Source organism: Dicentrarchus labrax, unplaced genomic scaffold (assembly GCF_905237075.1).
Source record: "Dicentrarchus labrax unplaced genomic scaffold, dlabrax2021, whole genome shotgun sequence".
NCBI lineage: Eukaryota > Metazoa > Chordata > Actinopteri > Moronidae > Dicentrarchus > Dicentrarchus labrax.
The window spans coordinates 12939837-12961955 of record NW_026136713.1 but is presented as its reverse complement, the minus strand read 5'-3'; the positions used below and the strand labels follow the sequence as shown (position 1 = coordinate 12961955).

The 22119-nt window shown below is 41.9% G+C and overlaps 1 protein-coding gene and 1 long non-coding RNA gene across 2 annotated transcripts in view; one reads left to right on the top strand and one right to left on the bottom strand.

The window, feature by feature from the left end:
• Positions 1 to 2433: 2433 nt before the first annotated feature.
• The window catches only part of nexmifb (neurite extension and migration factor b), a 51816-nt gene continuing 32130 nt past the window's right edge, over positions 2434 to 22119 (bottom strand). Inside the window, 3 exon segments of the mRNA XM_051418903.1 lie at positions 2434 to 7279; positions 7281 to 9924; positions 14749 to 14879. Coding sequence (XP_051274863.1) covers positions 5701 to 7279; positions 7281 to 9924; positions 14749 to 14830 — 4305 coding nt within the window. The 5' untranslated portion in view covers positions 14831 to 14879 and the 3' untranslated portion in view covers positions 2434 to 5700.
• LOC127374007 (uncharacterized) lies at positions 9867 to 13093 on the top strand. The gene is made up of 3 exons (XR_007886970.1): positions 9867 to 9963; positions 11508 to 11678; positions 12655 to 13093. It is a non-coding gene; the product is annotated as an uncharacterized LOC127374007 (long non-coding RNA).

The window sequence follows — 22119 nt, the reverse complement described above, 5'->3', positions numbered from 1 at the left end:
GCCTGAGAAGTGGAGCTGCCTGAAAGACCAGACTCGGGGCCACAGAGGTGCCGCCGAGACGAGCTGCAGGAAAAGGATGTTTGTTTTGGACAGTGTGTCACTGTTCAGCTGTAGCGTCACGATGCGGTTGTAAATGCAAATACTCTCTTACTATGTGCAGAATGCAGGTTTATAGGACAAAGATCTGCAAGATTAAATGGCCCGGAATGTAATTTTAATAAGATCATCTGACTTGTGTTCATAAGCATGCTTGGTATTTAGCATCCAAAGGCCAATGTCACATCATGAATTGAAGCAACTAGTGTATTTTATAGTTACTATAGTATTATGTCATTATCATTGTAACGGTGACGATTTATAGTGTTTCCATTCTGTTGTTGCAATAGCTTACAGATGGTCAAATTTATAGACAGAATACCTGATAGTGATGTTCAAATGACAAACAAATGGTGCTGTGCGCAGTATACAAAAGCACATAGTGTAGCATATAGTATATTATATTAGTCAAGGAAGTGGTGTATGTAGTCTCATGCACGTATTTTTGTCACTTCCTTTTCAGGCATCAGTGAGAACTTGTAAGAATTGTCAAGCTCCATTAATCAATAGGCTATTTCTGCTCGGTCATCATGTAGGTACAACTATAGTAAATACTCCTTACACATTGTCAGAGGATAAACAATTTGTGGTGGCACATTCAAAATAAAATAAAAGATAAAAAAAACAAAACATGGGTCCCACATGTTTTGACAAAAGTCTGGGAGATTATCTTAAAATGTGTAATATTAAAATATCTCTAAATCTAGCTATTATAAAATCATGAAGATGACAAAACTCTTTTTAAACAGTTTCATGCATGCAACTACTTTTTTCTATTGAGGTTTAATTTTCTCTGGTTACAATACTAGAAATAATTGTTATTTTTTGCTTATTTTGTCTGTTTTTGTGTCAGTAATTTGCACAAAATAGTGTATAAAAATAGCAAACATATAACTTATAAAATATTTTCTGTACACAAAAATCCGTCACAGTTTACAGTAAGTGAATGAATCATAAAGAGAATGACATATGTAACAGTAGACCTGGATATTTATATTGATCTACAAATGTAAACCTACTTAATGCATCCAAGTGAAAACATAAACAAAAAGCAGAGTCAAAGCCAGTAGTAAACATTTAAAAAGTAAAACTACTGATTTGTTTAGAGGAAGGAACACAACAGGCTTATAGCAGGCTGGCACTAGACTTTTGTGTTGGTGTAGGTGGGACAGTACTGATACAGCAGTGTGCCAGAAGACACCCAGTGGTGACCCTTTTTGAAGTAGGTGGCATCTACTTCCAGACCATTTGTAAACCAGGGTGCAAAACAAATAGCAAGCAACCACAGTTGGGCAGTTATTGAAAGCCTCTGCAATAGCTTAAAGCTATTGTTCTAACACAAAAAAGGATTTACCTAGCAGTCGCACTATGCCGTTCCCTGAATTGAACACATCAGATTAGCCTGTAAAGGTTTTGTATTATTAATAAGTTTCTTCCTTTTAGAACTAATCTGCCAGCCACACAAAGATGTGTTGTGTTGTGTTGTGTGTGGATTCTTGTGATTTGACTACATATAAGTACACAAGTACAGGACAAAAACAAGCAGAAGTAAGTAATCAGTAATGATTAAAAAAATAAATAAACATAAAACAATTGCTCTAATGACAAACAATTGTCCTAATGAGAAAGTCTATAGCTGTCTATGCAGTGTGAGCACGCACTGACAAAACAACTAGGATTTCATTTAATAACCACAGGTGTACCCGATCCATTGCATTAGACATTCCATCTTATAATTTGCTTGCTCCCTTATCTGCTATGGGTGACTAAAGAACAAAAACAATGCTAATACCACCTGACAATTTTGGAGGCATACATCAGAGGATCTGTTTATGGTCTAAGACAGTATCTCCAGCTCCAATTAAGCATGCCAGAATGAGTTCCAGTGTGGGCCACAGCAGCCCAGCTCAGAGTTATGGATGAGCAGTCACTCTAGCAATGCCTGACCCTGTGTGCTAATTAGATTTGACATTAAAATAACATGAGCCAAAGCCAGACTTGTGTAGAAATTAAAATGCCGTTCATCCAAGAATCTTCCAATAAAACAAATCAGGACAGACTAACTAGAATTATTTAGGTAGTATTTATACGTACACAGTTTGTGGCAAGAATAAACTTTAAAACCTAACAGATTCTATTCTTAGCTATTACTATTATTGTACCACAAAGATTGAGGTGGGGGGTATTGCTTCATTTCTAACATCTCAATTATTATTTTCAATGGACTGAATTTGTCTACAGAGAAGTTAAAAGTGAGATTTTATGTTTACTGTTTTGAGTTACTGGCTACAGTAACGGGTAGGTGGTAAAAAACACAATCCAACTCTCTTCAGAAAGCAGCATTCAAAATCTTATTTTAATTTGTATATTTACTCCATAAACATTATTACAAAACTCAGCAAGTTACCAATATTACATTATCACCATACAGGCTTGATCACAAATATTTAAAACCTTTGCAACAGTTACAACAAAACAAAAAACAAAATAATACTCAAATAATTTACATGAAAATCTATAAAACAGCAAATTGTTCACAAATTATATTTTTTTTCCAGGTTTTCATTTTTTTTCTTTGCTTATTTGTGTTTAGCACAGTAACACAACACTCTCACAACAAGATCATGGTCTTATTACAAAACTCCCAACAAAATGTAAATATTTCTAGTTTTCTGTTGATACTTTCATATTTTGGTTTTTAAAACCAGAAACTTGTCATTGTATTTCCTTTCCACTGCCCATAGAGGCGCATAAAAGGTTACTCACACACACAAATACTTCACAGCACTTTCTAAGAAAAATATACACTTACAAAATATGTTACAAATTGGCACACAAAAAATATACAAGATTTTGTAGTGTCAAGAGTTCATTAAGATTCCTTCTGGTAACAACTCTAGACAGTATATATAAAGCTCGGTAATCTTTTAATGAAAAGAGCGAAAGTAATTCCAATCAATGTCAAAGAATCATGAAGTGAATACATCAAACATAACATTATAATATACATTCATAAAGAGGGTTAGGTACCTAATCTATTTTGCATTTCTTTTTTGTTAACTCTGGGAAAACAAAAAAACAAAACCAAAAAAACAAAACAATTGTCAGCTTTCTTAGCACCATTAACATGAGGCAGCTCAACAGTGGCACATTTTAAAAACAAAAAGAAGAAAAATAACTATGAACTCAGAGAAGTACATTCAATTTGACAATAGGCAGAAATGAGAGAAGGCAGACTAAATGGGCTTGCAGCCCATGTGGAGCTTCCCATCAGCAGCTTGTCTTGGTCCTAACCCTGATACACTGGAGAAAAGAAACAAAGAATCATGGCAGAGAGGAGAGAAAAAAGAGACAGAGAAAGATTGATTATGATTCTTGCCATATGCAAGCAATCAATTACTATCACCTGTGCGCCAGAATTACCATATCCAGTGTGACAAGGCCTGTTTTTACATCAAGCTTCAATTTGTCCGCACATCTCCATGCAGTCTCATGTAATTACTGCTACATTTAAAAATGATATTCAACATTCAAAAGAGAAAGAAAATATAGGCCTATTGTTTGAGTATACATTTGTAAAAGACACAAAGGGGGCTCAATTTCACCTGAAATTCATTTAGTATATAAAATCAAAAAATTTTATAACCAATTACACATGATTGTATGGTTCATTTTAAGGTGGATTTTTTTTCAGGATAGTGAGGCAGTGAATGAGCCCAAAGTAATTCATATAAATAGCCGGGGTAATACATTGGATCAGATAGCACCAATACATTTGTTTTTTTAATTTGTGCCTTTATTTGGCCTTTATTTTATGGTGACAATATTTTCTGTCAAAATACTGACCCATCAGAACTCAGATGACAATAAAGGAAAACGTATAAAAGAAAATACCTTCAAAAGACAGAAGTGAAATTTAGACATTATATGTGAAATGAACCAAAATAATCTGATTACATCAGTGGTGCAACTTAAACTATGGCATAGTTAAGAAATAAATTACATGAGAATGTCAAGAAAAATTACTGTTTAAATTACCATTTCAGGTAAGATTGAAGTAAGATTCCCATGTGGAGCTAATGCAAAGACATGCTTTCCTTCATTTACAAGATTACTGATTCCATTTGTACTGAAAACTGCTTTCACATTCACATTAAATCTAACTGCAAAAATGTAACTTCCATTCACGACTGATGCGTGCATCAGAATCTCTATGAGTAATAAACTGCCTTGAATTTCCAGTACAAAACAGCTATTCAGTGAGGCACAGCCCCAACTGGCAAATAATTTCCTTGCTTACCCTCAAACATCTGCACTATACTCTCCTTGGTCCAGAGAAAGCTCGTTTGAACATCTCTTTTTTCATCTTCTTCCTCTACAGTAGCCTTCAGAGCAGATCTCCCCTTTGCCTCTCTTTTGTTGCTTCTCAGTGCCAGGTGATGTTGAGGTAAATTGAATTTGGCAAACAAAGTGGGGGAAACGAGGAGAATTCAGAGTCTTTCTGATTTGGTTTAGTGAGTGGCGGTGTACCACTGCCAGCTGTTGGTGCCTTTCATCAGAGAAGAGAGAAAAGTCCCAAATAAAGAATTCCTGTAGTGGCAAGTCTCTGTACGGAGTCTCCAACCCGAGCAGCCAATACTCCAATGGATACAAAAGAGGAACAGCCAATATTCACACATATATAAGAGGTCATTTACACAGCATTGTTACTTTTGGCACATTGATTTTAAGATTATAATCATCTTTTTTTGCAAATATTGCATGTCCCTGTACAACAACATTGACAAAAATACTCTGAGGGTGGAGCTTTTATGAATTTGCAAGGTGTAAAAATGTAAATTTAGATAACCAGTTCTTCTAAACTCCAGAAGAAAAAGAAACGCTTGGTAAAAGGAAATGGGGGGTCATTCCAACTTTGAGGGGAAAAAAAGACAACGTCTGATATGTCATCAATACAAAATGGTCCCATCTTGTGTTTTCAAGATGTCTTGGGCTTAAATAGGGCTCATTAATCGTAGGTTTCCCTCTTGAAATGAGCCAGGCAGTGTATGAAGGACAGCAACAACAGGACATCCATATTCTGCATACAAAAACAGATGAGGAGGAGGGGTGCGTAGATGTCACTCAATGCATTTGTGTATATAGCTACATCTTTAGGGAAAAGGGGAATAAATACATAATTCGGGGGAGCTAGTTCTGCTGAGAAAATACAAAAACAAAGTTCCTCATAAAGGCGACAGAACTGTTTTCAAGGCTTATTCTTTTTTTCAGACAAAAGTAAAACAAAAACGACTATAAGAAGAACAAACAAAGCAGAAACAACAAAAGCAAGAAAAATGCAGCCATGGTCGTTTCAAATCTCAATCAAGCTTGACACAATCACTCAATAGGTAGTTTGCAAAGTACAAGAAGTTTTTCATGCAGATATTAATTTCCTCTTCGGGGTAGGGGGTGGGGGGTTAAAAGGAAGTGGGAGTAGTCAGGGGGGACGTAGTACTCATGCAGCTCTGGCATAGCGTCAGTGTAGGTATGCTTGGGAGGGAGGGCTGAGCAGGTAGTGGGGGGAAGTGAGAAGGGGGTGCAACAGCAGCTGATAACAAAATATTACCTCAGTTTCTCAAAAGAGGTCATCAGTGCTATGTCCTTATTTGGGTCTCTCTCAGCTCGCTTCCCCTTCAGTGTCTCAATCCGAGGGAACTTTGCACTGGTCTTGTGACGGTACAGCTTTTTGTGTGCAGGCCCGGGGTTAATAAAGTTGGGTTTATCAAACATGTTACAGCCCAGAGCTAGTTGAGGGAATAAGGGATGAGAGGGGTTGAATTTGGCCTGGTTTTTTCCTCCCTTGCCCCCTGCCTTTCTGCCTCTCCCAGCCCCTGTTAGCGCAGCTCCTTTTTTCTTCAGGTCAGCCTCTGTGCCTGCCAAGATTTTGAGGGTCTTTAGGTTGAGGCTATTGGCCTCAGAGGGCATGCAGGCCTCAGACATGGGATTCCACAGCGGCTCAATGGAGGCCATCATGAACCTTTGGACCTCAGCCATGCCAGATACAATGTTGGACAGAATATTGGAGGGCTCCTCGAATTCTCTCTGGTCATCCCCTACCAGGCTGTTGCTCTCTGACCAGCCGGTGCCAGACCAGTCCCCAGTGCTACTAGTGTCAGTCAGGGCTGTGCCACAACCACCTGCCTGGTTCTTTGCTGCCTTGCCCTCCAACATGGCCTTTATCTTTTTGGTGGAACGTGAGTTTTGTTTGGGCGTCTTGACCTTTTCTGACTTAGGAGCTCTGGGAGCCCGGACCTTCTTTGGGCTCTGACCTGCAGCTGTTTGTTTGCAATTGCCTTTCCTCTTTGACTTAATGCTTTTTGCACCAGCCAACATCTCACCAGTCTGTTCATCAAATTCTGTAACACCCAGCTCCTTTTTATCTAAACATAACACATCCTGACTGTTAAAATTGTGCAGCGGAAATTGGCTGTCTTCCACTGTGTATGCATTTGCTGTGTGCTCTTGTTGCTGCATAACGTCACAGTTCCACTTTACCTCCCTATTGCAGTCCATAGTCATATCATTCACATCCTGGTATTCTCCAACATTCCCTGCCATCTTCATCTCACGCCCCACCACCTGGGGGGACAGGTTGGGGGTTTCAGGAGGGGAAAGCTCTGACAGTGATGAGTGTCTAAACTTGTCAGGGGTGAAGTTGGAGATGTCCAGCAGGTCTGAGGACTCCCTGAGTGGGGTAAGGGCATCCACACTCTGCTGAATCACCACTTTAGGACTGCAATGAGCTAAGAAGCTGTCTCGGCCCTCCTCCTCACCCTCTCGCTCACAAGACTTGAGGCTGAGGGAGCTGTAATTGCTGGAGGAGGCTGACAGAGAGCCCACTGAGTCATAGCTGATGAGCCTGCCATTGTCTGTGCACAGGGACCCTCTCTGGTATTGCACCTGGCCCTCAACACAGGCAGACTGACACACTTGCAGATCTGCCCCGGGCTGAAGCCCAGCCTCAGTCAGGTAGCTCTTCTCATAAAGTAGCCTGTCAGCCTCGGGGCTCAGCTGGCTGTAGTTAGACACTGGCAGGCTGTCATTCAGGGGCACAGCAGCTGGGAAGTTGTTGGGTAAGATGGGAGTCTCAGGGGGTCTCAGGCCCAAAGCTCTGGTTGTGACTTGCACAGAGCTGTGGATGCCACATCTGGGGGAAGCTGGGGCAGTTCTGGGGAGACTGCTGGAGCTCTGACTCAGAGGGAGGAGAGAGGACGCAACTCTGAGCGAGCTGCAGAGAAGAAAACTGTTTCTCTTCTAGGGATAGCCCCAGAGGATACTGCTGCCTAGAGGGCTGCTGGGGGAAATAAGAGATAGCTGCTCCACCAGAGGAGTCTGTAGCATCTAACAGGGTCTGCAGGTAGCCCCCCGGGATGACAGGGACACCCCCCTCCACCTCCTCTGAGGAGGCAGCTTTGTCAGGAGAGCAGGTGGACGAAACAAAGGGGAATTTCTCCTCAGATGTGTGCACGGTGGTAGTATTGTCAGAGAAATGGGGTTTGACTGTAGTTGAGCTAATGCCTGCCTCTTCTAACCCAGCAGTAGGGTCCTCAATCTGTGCTGCAGCGACACAGGCATCCGTTTCATTTGTCACGCTCCTCCCCTCCTCTCCTTCTGCCTCTTTCATTTTCTTGCTCCTCAGCCTGGCTTCGCTTTTGAATTTCCTTATCCTGACTGTTTTATTTCCTCCCAATCTCCTCCCCTCCCTCTCCTCCCTCTCCTGGGAGCGGCTCTTGGCTGTGACTGTGTGCGTGATGGAGTTTGTGTCTAATGTCACTGGGAGGCCTGGGGCTGCTATTATTCCCCCTACCGTGGGGGTGGCCTCTTCTTTAGTGACACCTCCCTGGCCCTGATCAGAGAGAGGGGAGCCCTGTGCTGTTGCTGATTGCTCCACAGTGTGAATCCTCTGAACCTTAAGCCTGTTTGCAATCTTGTATTTCCTTTTGGGATGACTAGAATTAAAAGGGCGATGATGGCGTCCGTTTAGATGAAAACCGCGTTGTTGTTTATCTCTGGCAGCCAGCTTAAGCTGTTCTTGTCTCTCTCTTTGCCTCTCCTGCCAGAAATCCTTCAGAGGAGCCAGTGTCTCATATTTGCTTACTGTGTCTGTGTTTAAGCTCACAGTGGCATCCACAGGGTCCAACTTGCCCAGTTTCACTGACATGAGTCTCTCTCCTTTGAACCTGTTTATGATGATGTACTTGATGACCACTGGTGGCTCTTTACGACAGGATTTCCGACGTTTTTTGGGGCACCAGTCTACATCCTCCTCCTCTTTTTGACCAGAGGGAGGTTTCTCTTTTTTCTCTGCATTCTTCTCACTCTCGAGCGAGTCAACGTCATACAAGTAATCATCACTGTATCGAACTTTTCTCTTGGAGCGCAAACCATAGTTGAGAGGGTTAGAGGGGCTGAGCAATCTCTTTGAGTGGCCCTTCTTAAACTTGCCCTCCTGCAGGGTGTCTGAGGAGGAGCCAGTGCAGGAGCTGTCATCACTGAATTCGCCTGACTCCTCTGTGGAATTGAAGTCCATTAGGTAGTTGACTTTGGGAGTGGACATGGGTGAGCCCTGGGAACCATTAAGTGGGCTCCTACTACTGCAGTCCCCAGCCTTTCCTTCCTGTCCTGTCTCCAGGATGAGCTCATCAGTTTTGGGCTGAAGCTCCTCAGCACTCCTCCTCAAGACTCCTGCTCCTTCCTCTTTCTTGGCACAGTTGGCCAGGACACTAGGGAAGAAGTTGAACTGTGTCTCCTCCTGGAGCACATTTGTTTTTTCCCTCATGTTGTCCTGGAAAGACTCATAACGAATCTTTAGCGAACAGACATCACTGCTTAAAGTTGAATCATCGTCTTCATCATCAAAAAGATTGTCAACATCTTCCTCAGAGAAGAGGTTGACTGACAGTTCATTCTTAGAACAAAGGTCCAGCAGTTCCATCTTACTCTCACTGATAAAGGATTCAAAGTAGCCCCAGTCCTGCCCAGCATTAGCCAGCAGAACCTCCTCTCCGCTCACTTTATCCAGTAATAGTCCCTCATACAAATTCTTAGCTGTTGCATCATCCTCTGGGTCATCACAGTCCTCTGTTGTTTTGTTTCCATCCACTCTCTTGCCCTCACATGGGGCTTTCGGCAGAGGAAAGCTAAGTAGCTGGTCAGAGAGGAGCTGTTCTCCATAGTGACTCACTGCCTCCCCCGCATGGCTCAGGCACTGGATGCTGATGTTGTTGATGTCAGAGAAGTCCTCTCGGCTCACGTCCCCTATCCTTACACTTAGCCCAGTTTCTGTGTCAGGGTTGGTGTTAGGGTCATGGGGCGGGTTCTGGATGGAATGAGGGTCAGTAGCATCACGGGTCTCAATGAAGCAGCCGAGGCAGGTGCGGGTAGGCTGAAGAAGACACTCCTCTGTCAGGGCAGACACAGTGCTGGGCTCCATCATTGTAGCCGACAGAGGGAGGGCCACAGGCAGCAGAAGGGATGGCTTCTGGGTGTCTGCTGTTGGGCCCCAGGAACTTACAGCTGGGGTGGGAAGGGATGTGGGAGTTGGAGTGTGGTGAAGATGGGGGACTACAGTTGGAGCGTCATCGGAGGGAGGGCAGGGGGCCGTTGTCAGGCCCAGAGAGGAGTCAGTGCCAAGCGGGAGGGGGAGGGTTGGTGATGTAGGCGTGGTCCTCTGGTGTGTTGGGCAGGCCCCCTGTGAAGTCTCTGCAGCAGGAGGAGGTGAGGATGGAGGGAGAGCAGGATCAACGATCCCGCACAGACTCAGATCACCACTCTGCTCACATACTGCTGCAGGGAAGAAAAGAAAATATTTCAGCTCTTTCAACTGTAAGTCTGAAGTTAAATTACATTGTTTTTATTCTGTAGTTACACTGACATTTCTTCTGGGCTGCTGAAATGCAATTTGTGTCAATTAACCCCCTAGAGCTCAAAATGTCATTTTATGATTCCAGCCTTAAACATTAATAACTGCGTTTTGGTACTAGATTGAATAAATGGTATTAACGATGTCATATTGGGTAAGGACAACTTCTTACACATTACTGCTTGATGTTCAAAAGTTTAGACAAAGCAAGAAGTAGCACAGCCATAAAAAAAAATCCTGCCAAATTCTCAGAACACATAAAACAAGAGGAAGGTGATTCACAAATTGAGTCACCTGCTTCATGTTAAATGGTGGCATAAGTGATAGTGATAAAGAGCTGCTAGAAATGCAGTTGTTCTACTTAATAGAACAAAAGGAGCAATTATTATCATATGCTTAAAGGGATGTGATGTCATCAAAAGCAAAAACTCTCCTTTTTCTTGAAGATTCCTGAAAGTGGGTGTGTGATCAATGGAAAGACTTCTGCAATTATGCAATATTTATTTCATGAAATAATAATTACAAAATGTTGTGTTAAATAAAGCTTGAATTCGTGGACAGAGTTAGAAAAGTCACTCCAAAATGTTACTAATTGGCTTACTGAAGATAATGTTCGCTAAGGATTCACCTACTGTATGATAATCATATATAACACTGATACTTTGGTATTATATCTCTTCCTTTGCCTACCCTGGAGCAATATATGAGACCAAATTATTGCAGTCATCTTGCATTACCTCCCCCTCCCTTTACCATTTCATCTGTATAGACGCAATTCCAACTTCGCTCTAAGGTAACAAGATACCACAAAATTACACAGCAACAATAGCAGTAATGACTAAATTGAAAGTAGGTTTTGGTGATTTTCTACAGGTCGATTGTGACAATGTCTTAATCAGTTGAAGACATCCATCTGATGAGTAACAATCAAAACCCACAGAAGCGGGTTTGTAGCAGCAGGCAGATAGCTTTGTTTGCTCTGCATAATTAGATGACAGCAGCGGAGGCAGGTACGTACACATGGGACACGACAGGCCCATATGTTGGAGACTGTATAACCAATATCATCCACACCTGCCTCCCTCTACAATCCCAAGCTGCTGCCTCGCACATATTTAAAAAAATCATGCCAGAAAAAAAAAAAGAAAATTGAAAAACATACCGCAGAAATTAATTTGTTCACAGAGGTTAACTAGCAACGTCCCCCATTTTAGAATGGATGCGCCTAATCATTATTGAGGTACTGATAAGTGCTTGAGGGGAAGACTGCACAACAAACAGTATTCAACATGGCTGTATTGATGGTGAGTAAATCTTTGAATATGGATATGATTTGAGAGTGATTTAACGAGGTAATGAAATTTGTGAGAGCAGGTCTCTCTGGGTCTGCGGCCTGCAGACACATCGGAGCAACCACAACGCCTACTAAAAGCGTACAACTGCGCTACTGTCATCCTTAATGAAGAAATCCTCAGGAGAAATAATGCATCTTCTCTCTTCCTCTCAGAGTCAGAAAACTGTGATAGCAGCAACTTGTTAGAGGCTGCAGAAGCATCACAGCGAGGCGTTTGCCATCAGTTCCCTTCAATCTGTGAGCCAAAATGACCTCAGAGCAAAACCATGTTACTGACACATGTTCTCTGTGGAGAGTCAGGACAGATCTCCTTTTCATCTAAATGTAAGTCTTTTTATTTGCTATTACATTTTGAGCCACATTCCAATGTATGTCAGGAGTAAATACTAAAGAGAAGAGCATAGGAGTACAGCAATGATTGTTTTTCCCCAGTGGACACAATTCATTTGGATTTATTTGGAATTATATGTAAACAGTGCCGGTGCTTGAAATCTACCAAGTAATTTTCCAGCACTCATAGATAAGGCAAATATAAAGAAATTATTACTTATCTCTTTCATTAGCCCTACAAAGAAGCAAAGCCACAGAAAGAGGGAAATTATAAAAAAGGGAAGAAATTAACTTCCTTTATCCCCCTGTGCTCACATGAAACCTAAGCTGCCACCTAATATTGCCAAAAGATTGTTCAAAATTGCTGTGAAACATTAAACTCATATTGAAAAATGTGTTTCCTCAGGGTTTATAATGGATTAACAATCTATCCTATCCAAAGTGTGCGTGCATGTGATTTTTCTGTTTTGTGTGTGTGTGTGCATATGTGAGAGAGAGTGTGTGTATGCATGCATGCGTGTGTGTGTGTTCATGCATGTGTGTGTGCGTGTATGAGAGGGAGAGTGATAGAGTCTGAGTATTGGCTTGGGGGTATAGTGTTATCGAGAGGCCATCTGTCTCCAGCTGGACCATTAGCTCTTCAGCTGTTCAGAATGTGCCACAGATCAGTCAGTCAGACAGGTACACAAACACACACACACTCTCACACACACTGGGGTCTCACAGCGATGACTGTAGATGACAAATCAAGTTTGACATTAGAGGTCAAAGGGGGATCATCAGCCTCATATTCACTGAGATGGTACAGCATAATGTTACTACTGAATCTGAGCCGGCAAATGTAAACAACATAAACATCTAAAATACTCACTGCTGCCAGAATTTAATATCTAGCTTACAGGAAGAGTAGCTCATATAATAATAATAAACAAGCTTCGTACACTCTGATATGATCCTAACACAGCTGTAGTTTTGTAATTGTGTTATCAGGTGAAGGGCTCCTCGAACTGAAACTGAGGCTGGATGTGACACAGCTCGTGCAAGCTGGCATGGACAATCACCACTGAGCATATGGAAGGACCCCGGCTGCTGGCAGGAGGTGGTGATCTTCTGATCCTCAGCCCTGCCAAGCCCAGCCATGCTAGACAGCCTGACCACCGCCAAACTAGACCAGACCAGACCAGACCAGTTAGCACTCGGAGCTCTCCGAGTCTCGTCTCTCTTTCTAGCCATGACATTCAGGGCTTCGTCCACCTGAGGTAAGCCCGAACTGCTGTGTGCCAGGCGGCTCTGCGGGGAGACGAGCCCATGCCGTGGGACATGGTCATGGACATGAGGAGAGAGACAAGTTGGCGTCTGTGGCCTCATCTATTAGTGTGTCAGATGCCACACATGCACACAAGGCCACACATGCACATACACACACATGTATCTATGCTTTGTTTCTGTTCGCTTATAGTCTACTTTATCAGCAGAGCAAAAACAATAAATATAAGAATAATACGGCCGTCTTTCCCTGATATTAACATGAATCAAACTCATACATCCGCTCCATGTGGCCGAGGGGAAAAAATAGCTCAAATATCACAATATGAAATACAATGCAAATGAAAACAGCTGACATGGCCTTTTCTTCCTTTTAATGGCTTTTTGAAATCATTCCTCACGCCCATCCCCCCTTTCCACCCCCTTCTTCCTCCCCTTTCTCCTCGCTATCTCCTTCCCTTCCAACTTCCCTGCTCCTTATCCCTGTTATAAGGAGGCTTTTACATTCGTAAAATGCCGAGCTAGACGTTCTTCAGCTCAGCCACCCGGGGCGTTCACTCATCCAGCTGGTAGGCCAGCCACAGAAGCCGCTTGCTACCTATTGCTCCATCTTCACTATATGACATTTTGTGAATGGCGGGGGGAAATCAATCCAGCCAGTACAAGATGTTCATAAGTGGTGAGTAACTGCAGCATGATTCATGGCCATCCTCCTCAGAGAGCTGCCTTATTCCTGCTCAATGGAGTTGCTTTCACCCTTTCCTCTACAGCTCTTTTTTCCTACCCTCATTTTCTATCCTCGTTCTCTTCCTCCTTTCCTCTTGGTGCCTCTCAAGGAACAGGCTAGTGTTGGGGATAATCTGTGTGATTCTCTCAGTGGGGACCGGTCAGTCCCCACTGAGCCTGACCAGAGCTGAAACACTAAGATAAACCTCATCTAAGGATCAGTGGTGCTTGGCAGAGGTAAACTTTAGGGGGCAGCAAGTAGTGGCTGACTGAGTCTTGGAAAATGCATAACATCAGTGGGGCTTATAGTCCAGTAAAAACAAAGGGACTAAACTGCAGACATACCTGGATTAACTTGAATTAAGTTTTATATCAAGAATGCATGGTTTATGGCACTGATAATTCAAAGTGAGGCAGCAGCTACCTAAAATAAAAACTAAATAGAAAATCAAAGTAAATTAGAATTAATGATATTTTACACACACACACACACACACACACACACACACACACACACACACACCCTCTTTTGCTTATGCTGATGAATGTGAATGAGTGTGAGAGAATTAATGGATGTACCCTCTTTCACATTTGCACCTTTTTATGAGAAAAGGTAGATGTCATATTCCTGAGTTGTGGAAACATTGGGAAAGAGGATTAACAATAGCTTAAAAAGCTTCATTTAATGTTTCTTTTCCACTTTTCATTTAAAAACGACAGGATGTGTTTCACATTCCCCATGTCTTCGTCAAAGAGCTTAAAACTGAGGGGGAAAAAGCTAATTCGAGAAATCTAGTTCCGTGGTATGTGGTAATACTAATTGTCTTTTCAAAGTTTTAAAGATGTTGTGAGAGAAACTGTTGTCATTAGGCTTTCATTTATTCTAATAAATGCTTGGGAAAATTTGAATTTCTCTTCTTAGGTCAACAACCAAGTATCTCTAAATGTTCAAAGCAGAGTTCAAAGAAGGCAGAATTAACATGTTATGTGCAATTCCCATTTAGAAATAAGTTATATTTAATAAATATTGTGTGTTGAGCTATAAATCTCAGAAGAAGTGAATCGTTTTTACCTGTGTTCTCCACTACATTTGCATTCTCTGGTTCTGAAGTCTTCACGATCAATGTGAGACTGCTGTCTGTTAACACATCCATCAATACGGCTCAACGCTTCACCTCCTACGCATCATTTTGACTGTCCCACCTGTTGAAAGAGAGAAACAGAGAGGACAGAGAGAAATAAAAAGAGACGTGAGTATGGAAGGAATCGTTAAAGGGTGACTGCCGTGTGTCTCATGCAGAATAACATTAACAGCAGTACATTATATTTCATTATAACAAAGACAGACACACGCAAAGTTGAGGTAATTACAGAAAAAGCTCCAAACATGATAAAGACATCAAAGAAGCCCTTGGGGCAAGAAACAATCACTCATTTCTTCTCTGTATCACAGATTTGTGTCTAAGATTAATTTAAACTTCACCAACCAAGAAAGTACACAAAGAATCACAGCTGAGATCACTATGGCAACTGTATGCCATACTATCCTATTTTAAGCTTCATTTAACATTTATAGCAGAGTTGTTAACCTATGCGAACCTTACATAGGCAGCTCTGAGCATATTTGTTTATTGTAATTAGCTGACGCCCTCCCTTCTGTGTGCCTCGGCAGCATGAAAACCAACCCGGCTCAAAGAGGACAGATTAAAGAGATGTGACTAGCGGTGACAGCAAACTGTGAACACTGACAATACTTTTTACTGTAGCGAGTGATGGTGAAAGTGGGGGTGGGAATGATTGAGTGTATGTGTAGCAGGATGCATGCACTGGGTACAATGTAATACAAAACAATACGTTAAGGTGGAGAGAGAAGAGGGGTTGAAGTTTTGTCAGCCTTTGAAATTGGGTGGGGTGGCACAGAGAAGAAAAAGCATATTAACCTGATTCCTGAAAGAATAATGATGATACAGAGAGACTCTGGGCCAGTAAATGATGAACATTTGATGTTGTGGCCTCCTGCCTGTTTATATTGTTTTCTTTTTTCAGCTCCTGCAGCTCTTCTCTGGAGGAGTGGTGCTGCAGGATGACAAATGAGCCAGGGGAGGAGATCTAATAACATGATCTCCTTGTGGTGTGAAAACGGTGGCTGGGAGATTAAGACAGACGGCAGACAATAAGACAAAGGTAGTGTGGGGCTGACTACAAACAACTGCCATCTCTTTCATCCTATTGCCTCTAAATGTCATTAGCTGTTCACTGACCTGAGCGGGAGAGCTACCTGAAGGGAACCCCTGCTTCAGCTTACAGTTGCAAACACACCGGCTCAGTGGGTAATTATCTCATGAGCCATCACATCTGCTCATGTGTGCAGCAGGTACAAGGACCCTGTAGCTAGACCCAGCCAGACCCCGTTCTTCTCTTCATAGAGAAGCGCTATTACTCCTAAAGCTGAGGCTTAAGTGCACATGGCATTTACAGAGCTAAGAGATGTTTTTTCAGGTCATCTTGTATCAGTTTGGCACACTGAGAAATTGAAATTCTACATCTGGCAATAAAAACATCCCCTTTGACAAAGCATGAATTGGAATTGGATACCCCCTGCTGAACTGGCTGACCCAGATGAGCTAAGCCCGAACTTATCAAATGCAACAATCCCAGGAACGCAGAAAAAGTGAAGTCACTGCAGCACCCTATTAGACATAGGCTGTAGCCACCCAGCAGTGTGTCTCCAGAGTGGCAGTGACAAAACACACAGCTGGGATGCTGGTGAAGCTACAGAGGTCCTGCCAGAGCTCAGCGCCTAGAGCTGCTTGTGGATGTGTAGCTGGGTAGATGCATGTGTGTGTATTTATGCCCAATTGCATGTGTGTTAGACAAAGCCCCAAGGCTGAGGATCCACAGCATCAGCATCCACTGGCAGAAGCTGCACATACAATCACACGAAGAGAGAGAGAAAGGGGAGAGAAAACGAAAGCTGTGCATTTCACAACACTCCCGACACCGCTCCTGCCAGCCAGCTCCATGCCTCGAATGTGTTTATTTTCCACATTATTCATGATTCTCCCGTATGCTCCCCCTCTCCCTCCCTTTACCATCTCCACCACTCTGTCAAGACCTGACGAGAGGCCATTTCAATAATGAAGATGGACTAACTGCAATAGAGAGTGCACATAAATTGGAGCTACAGCCAACAAGCATGTCCAATTTGCCAAGCGGTTAAGCCTGATGTCTGGGTGCAGCTTTAAGAGAGCGCCGCGGCCGCCGTCAACAGGTTTGTGCCGACCTGATTCATCCATCCACATCATTAATACTTCACAGAGGGCACCATCATTTAACTCTGCTGCAGGAAACCGCTCTTTAAACACCACACATTAGGACACGTAATCACCCTGCACTCATTTCTGGAGCATTCAGCAGGTGTAGGAAAATGGCTCGTACTTCTGACCTCTCCATTGTTCTTGCATGTGCACCAGGGTTCTTTGCACGATGAGAAACAGAAATAGAGACAAAGAGCAGAGAGTGGGAAAAGCCAAACAGAATGATTAGGATTTGATTTATCCTTTTAAGCCCTCCTCCACCTCCTCCACACACCATGTGTTAATGTGCAAGCTGGATAACAAGATAAGAACATGTTTACTCGCTCTATATGGAACTTATCAGCACCACAATCTAATTCCTGCAAGCCTCTTCCTGCATCCCCGTTTCACTGCAATTCTCCCCGATTCGATTGCATTTCTCTCCAATGAAGCAGCAACAAGAGGCATGGCTAGAGCAGGCTTGTGTATAATTGACGAAAATATGAAGCAAGGTCCCACAGCAACGGTATATGTAGGTACAAAGGGCCCATTGTGTCAACAGAGGGAAAGAGTCAGGGGCCAGGGAATAGATCCCCAACAGAGGAGCTCTCAAAGAGGGCATAGCGCCACAGGGAACACTGATCCAAACAGACAGCGCTGAAATGGCGACTCCTCTTTTCAGCACAGGTATACAGTTTCAGAGCAGGTTCACTGGATGGCTGCAGACAGGCTGAGTAACCTGCCTCACACGCAACTCGTGGTAATACTCTCGAGCTTGAAAGCTCACAGCAATACGTGGTAGGAGTACAGAGAAACACAAATCCAATATAGACACATACACAATGTATTAACACATTAGCAGGTATTAACTTATCTTAAAGGCCAGAATTGCTTAATCAAGAAAGAAAACCTTCACTTAGAGCTACACTATGAATAGAGACAGTCTGGGCTCCCTTTTAATAGAAGTAGAGACTCACTCATGTCGAATACATGACTTTAACCTGCCCTGCTATAGTGAAGAGGCCCGGTATTTTCCAACACCTGCAGACAAGCTGCAGATCAATCGAAGGACAGGACTCTTATTGAGGGAGAACATGCAAACTACACAAAGACAGGCTCGTGCTGTCTTGATATCTGGTAAAAGTGCCACGTCATTTGTTTCTCTATCCCTGTCATTAACTAATGGTTGCCATTCTGTTGTTAACTGATAGGTAGACTGAAGAGCTCTTCTCGTGGTCCTGCTATTGTCTGTGTTGTGTCTGTTCTTTCTGTGTTGGAGGAGAAGCAGTAACTCTCTGGTTCTCCCCCTCCGTCTCTTCCTGTTTCTCCCTCACAAACATGAGCATTGTTCTGTCGAAGGTCAGCTCCTCACGACTGGTATGTCACAGCTCTCCTTTTTAGAGGGCACCGATGCACCAAGCCAACCTCAAAGACGCAGCACTGTCAATACACTGACAGAACAAACACTCACTTCACGTCTATTAAATGTTTCACTTGAACAGATCACACTAACCACAGGCGACAGCCAGCGGACCGCTAATGCTCATAATGTTCGGTGCCTGCATAAGTAGAAATAACAAATTAGTTGTCAGTGTTTGTAATTAGAGCTAGTTGATATGGATGAAATCAATAGCACAAAAGAGGTGTTTATTTTCAGTATTGATAGTATATCACACACAAAACTCTTCACATGTGTAAAACAAGAACCTTAATAACTGATGTTTCTGGCCACATGGGGGCAGTGCATAAAAAATGCCTTATAGAATTCATATGGTGAACATAATGCATAGAGCTAATTTATAGGCTCAGCAGACGTGAGGAAGAGCATTCATTTGGAATTGTGTTTGTGGCCACCTGACAAAGTCCAATATTCACTCTCCTTTTAGCTCTGTTTTTGCTCTCAACCATATCCAGAGGGAAATACCTGTCTCTTTAGCTGCTAAATGCCCATATGTTCACCAGCTAGTTGCTTATCTGTCTGCTGTTTGGTGCTGGACAGGTAGCGCACAGTGTATTTTTCAGAGCTTTTTTTTGCTGTAAGAGTGAACAAAAACAGTAAAGTTGTGGCCCATGACACCAAACAATGAGTTAACGGCACTGTAAAGCTCCAGAGAGCTTTAGAGTCAGGCAATAATTATCTGCTGGTTCATTACTGCAAGTGACCCATTACACATTACATGAAGTCATTTCATACAATGTTAATACAAAATATTGTGCAAAATAACTTAACTGATTTTCTTAACTTATAATTACAATTTACTCTGACTCATAATTAAAAGCAGAATTTCAAAACTGAATTTTGCAAAATGATGTTCCGCTGCAACTCATTAAACAATAATAATAAATTACCCGTCATATTGAATTTGAACATTATTTGTATCCCTATTTGCTATTTTTTTCACATGCTCAACGACACAGTATCAGCTGACCTAATTGGTGGCTGGTGTGTCAGAGCCATAACAGACCAACACTATGTACTGTAGGTGTTTCCTGAATTGTACCTGTTTTTGTTTCCACCACCTCACAACACAAAGCTTTGATTGGCTGACTTAGATTGCTTATCAGGCAATATTTGTGAAGCAGCTAAAGACAGATCTCAATAATTTTGTCTCTGACACACGAACAGAGAGAAAGGAAAAAAATAATCTGTATCTGTATATCTTAATTCAATGGTGCCTTCTACATGTACCTCTGCTACTGTGCGTCTTCTCTGTCAGCTGTTCGGTGCTGTATTTGATCAAAAACCCTCACCTAAAATCCCTGACATGGCCATGGCGATGGCAGAGATATGGTATCCGCTTAAGATAATCATCGTCAATCACAGGCTGCTGAAGAGCCCACAAAGCATCTGATAGGTAGAGATTCACTGTGAATCAGGATTATAGAGCTGGATTTTTATCGGCACAGCACAACCTGCAGAGCCAGATCTGGACAATTGCAACCACTGTAACCTCCAAGGCCTCAGTCTGCCTCAGAATAAAGGTGCAGGCATCTTTTGACTTTATTGTCAATTAGTATTTTGTTCTTAATGAGATCATAGTTCTGCTGAGATACAGTATTTGACTGACACTTCTGGCAGAATTTAATCCTAGCTCACCATGTGGCTTCAGAGATGAGTGGGTTTTAAATATTGTTTATCTTTTAGCTTACATTTGCTGAAATGTTCTCAATTTAATGTTTACTTAAAAGGAACATTTCACCACTGTTTTAATGAAGCCAGTGTTTTGAACATTAACTGATTCAAAATATTTGCACTGTGAATCATGAACAATGGCACTATTGGCACTATACCGTACAGTATGTACTGTAATTTCAGTCTGGTTATAACACCAAAATGTCCTTCTCTTGAGTCATATGCTTTAAAAACATATTCTTTTCGAATTTCCATATTTAAGTCACATGATTACAACGAAACCATCTCTACGACAACTCGGCACCCACTGAGGAAGGTTGTGAGATATGGAAACAGGAAAGTTGGACCATGTTTTGTTTTTGTTTTTTTTCTTTTGTCAAGCTGCTCTTTCAAAAGTGAACCTAGGAATCTCTGGCCAAAAGGATTCTCCAGTTCAAATGGCTCTAAGAGCTTCAAGTATCAGCATTTTATTCCAATAACCGTGGACCAAATGCACCAAAATTAACAATTTATGGTTGAACTATATTGTATTACAGTACATTGCAAGCTGTTACTTTGTCTTCATATGGACAGTACATATAACATACAGTACCTATTGCATTAGATTATATTTCCCAAGCATATTTTAGTTATTGTAATGAAATGGAGGAAATACATTACAGGTTAATCCTCTGATTCAGGTCTGTGCATGTTGGCTATTAAATATGGAACTAATAAAAAAGTTTGATTTAAACATGAGAAAATTAATTTTAAATGACTACAGTTATTTCAAAATTGATTATGTATTTAATCAATTAACATTCAATTGCTGCTGCTGTCCAGATTTAATAAGATGTTCTACCATACTGGTAAGGCCAATACATACTGATATTTATTGGAAAGTATTAATTTTCAAAGACAATTATACACTTTATAACAGAAGGACATGGTGGATATATGTATTGTAAAATTAGTTATTCTCAAAGTTTTACTTTACATAAATCCAGACACAACTTTTAATGAATAAGAACCCATTTAATCTAGATTTCATGTATAATGCGTTAAGAAACATGTGCTTTACATAAGATACAACTCTAGAATTGTTATATATTTACTGATAACTGTGTCTGTCTCTCTGTTTATCTTTTGTGCAACCTGAGCTCCTCAACAGCAAGGAGAAGAGGACAGGGAGAGATAAGGAGAGGAGAGAAATAAGCAGAGGGAAGGTCAAGAGTGTGGAGAGAGACAGCCGATTACAATATATCACTGCATGTCTCGAGAGACTGCTGCTGCATGTGTTTACAACACTGCTTCATTCATACATGTACATATTATCAGTAAAAAAAGCCTCCTGCTTAAAACCAAAAAAAATCAAGTTTGATCAAGTCTAAATGGGGATGGGGCCCTGGCGGTGAATGGCAGAGAGAACAATGGCAATAAGGCAGGCAGTAGGCGAGGTGTTAAAAGTTGATTAGGTTGTTAAAGGTCACATAGTCAGGCCTCATCAGCTGTCCCAATGGAGCACAAGAAGCAGCTCAGGGCCTCAGCAGTGCTGCTAATGAGACAGAAGCAATGGCATCCTCACTAACATATGGATATATCCTGCTCCCATGTACAGAAATCTACTTATGGTACATGAGAGTGCACGCCAGTACCTAGTTAATGTGATGACGATAACAAAAAATAAATGTTGACAAGCCTGAGGTTGCTGTAACAAGCCCTGCAGAAGAACACATAGCACAGAGGAAGCATGTAAAGCTAAATTATTCGATCACAGAAATGGGAAATGCACTTTAAGTTTTAACATGTGTATGTACTACACACACACACACACACACACACACACACACAGGCTAACACACCATACACTTTCACATTACAGATTCATTTGCTCATTTGAGCAAATCTATGTTTGGTCCACCCACTGTTCTTGAAGGGTCAGTCTTATGAAACGATTGCGTATTTAATGAGGCTCTGCATACAAGCTCACACACACATTCCCATACACACTCATTACATACACAGTGCTCCCACT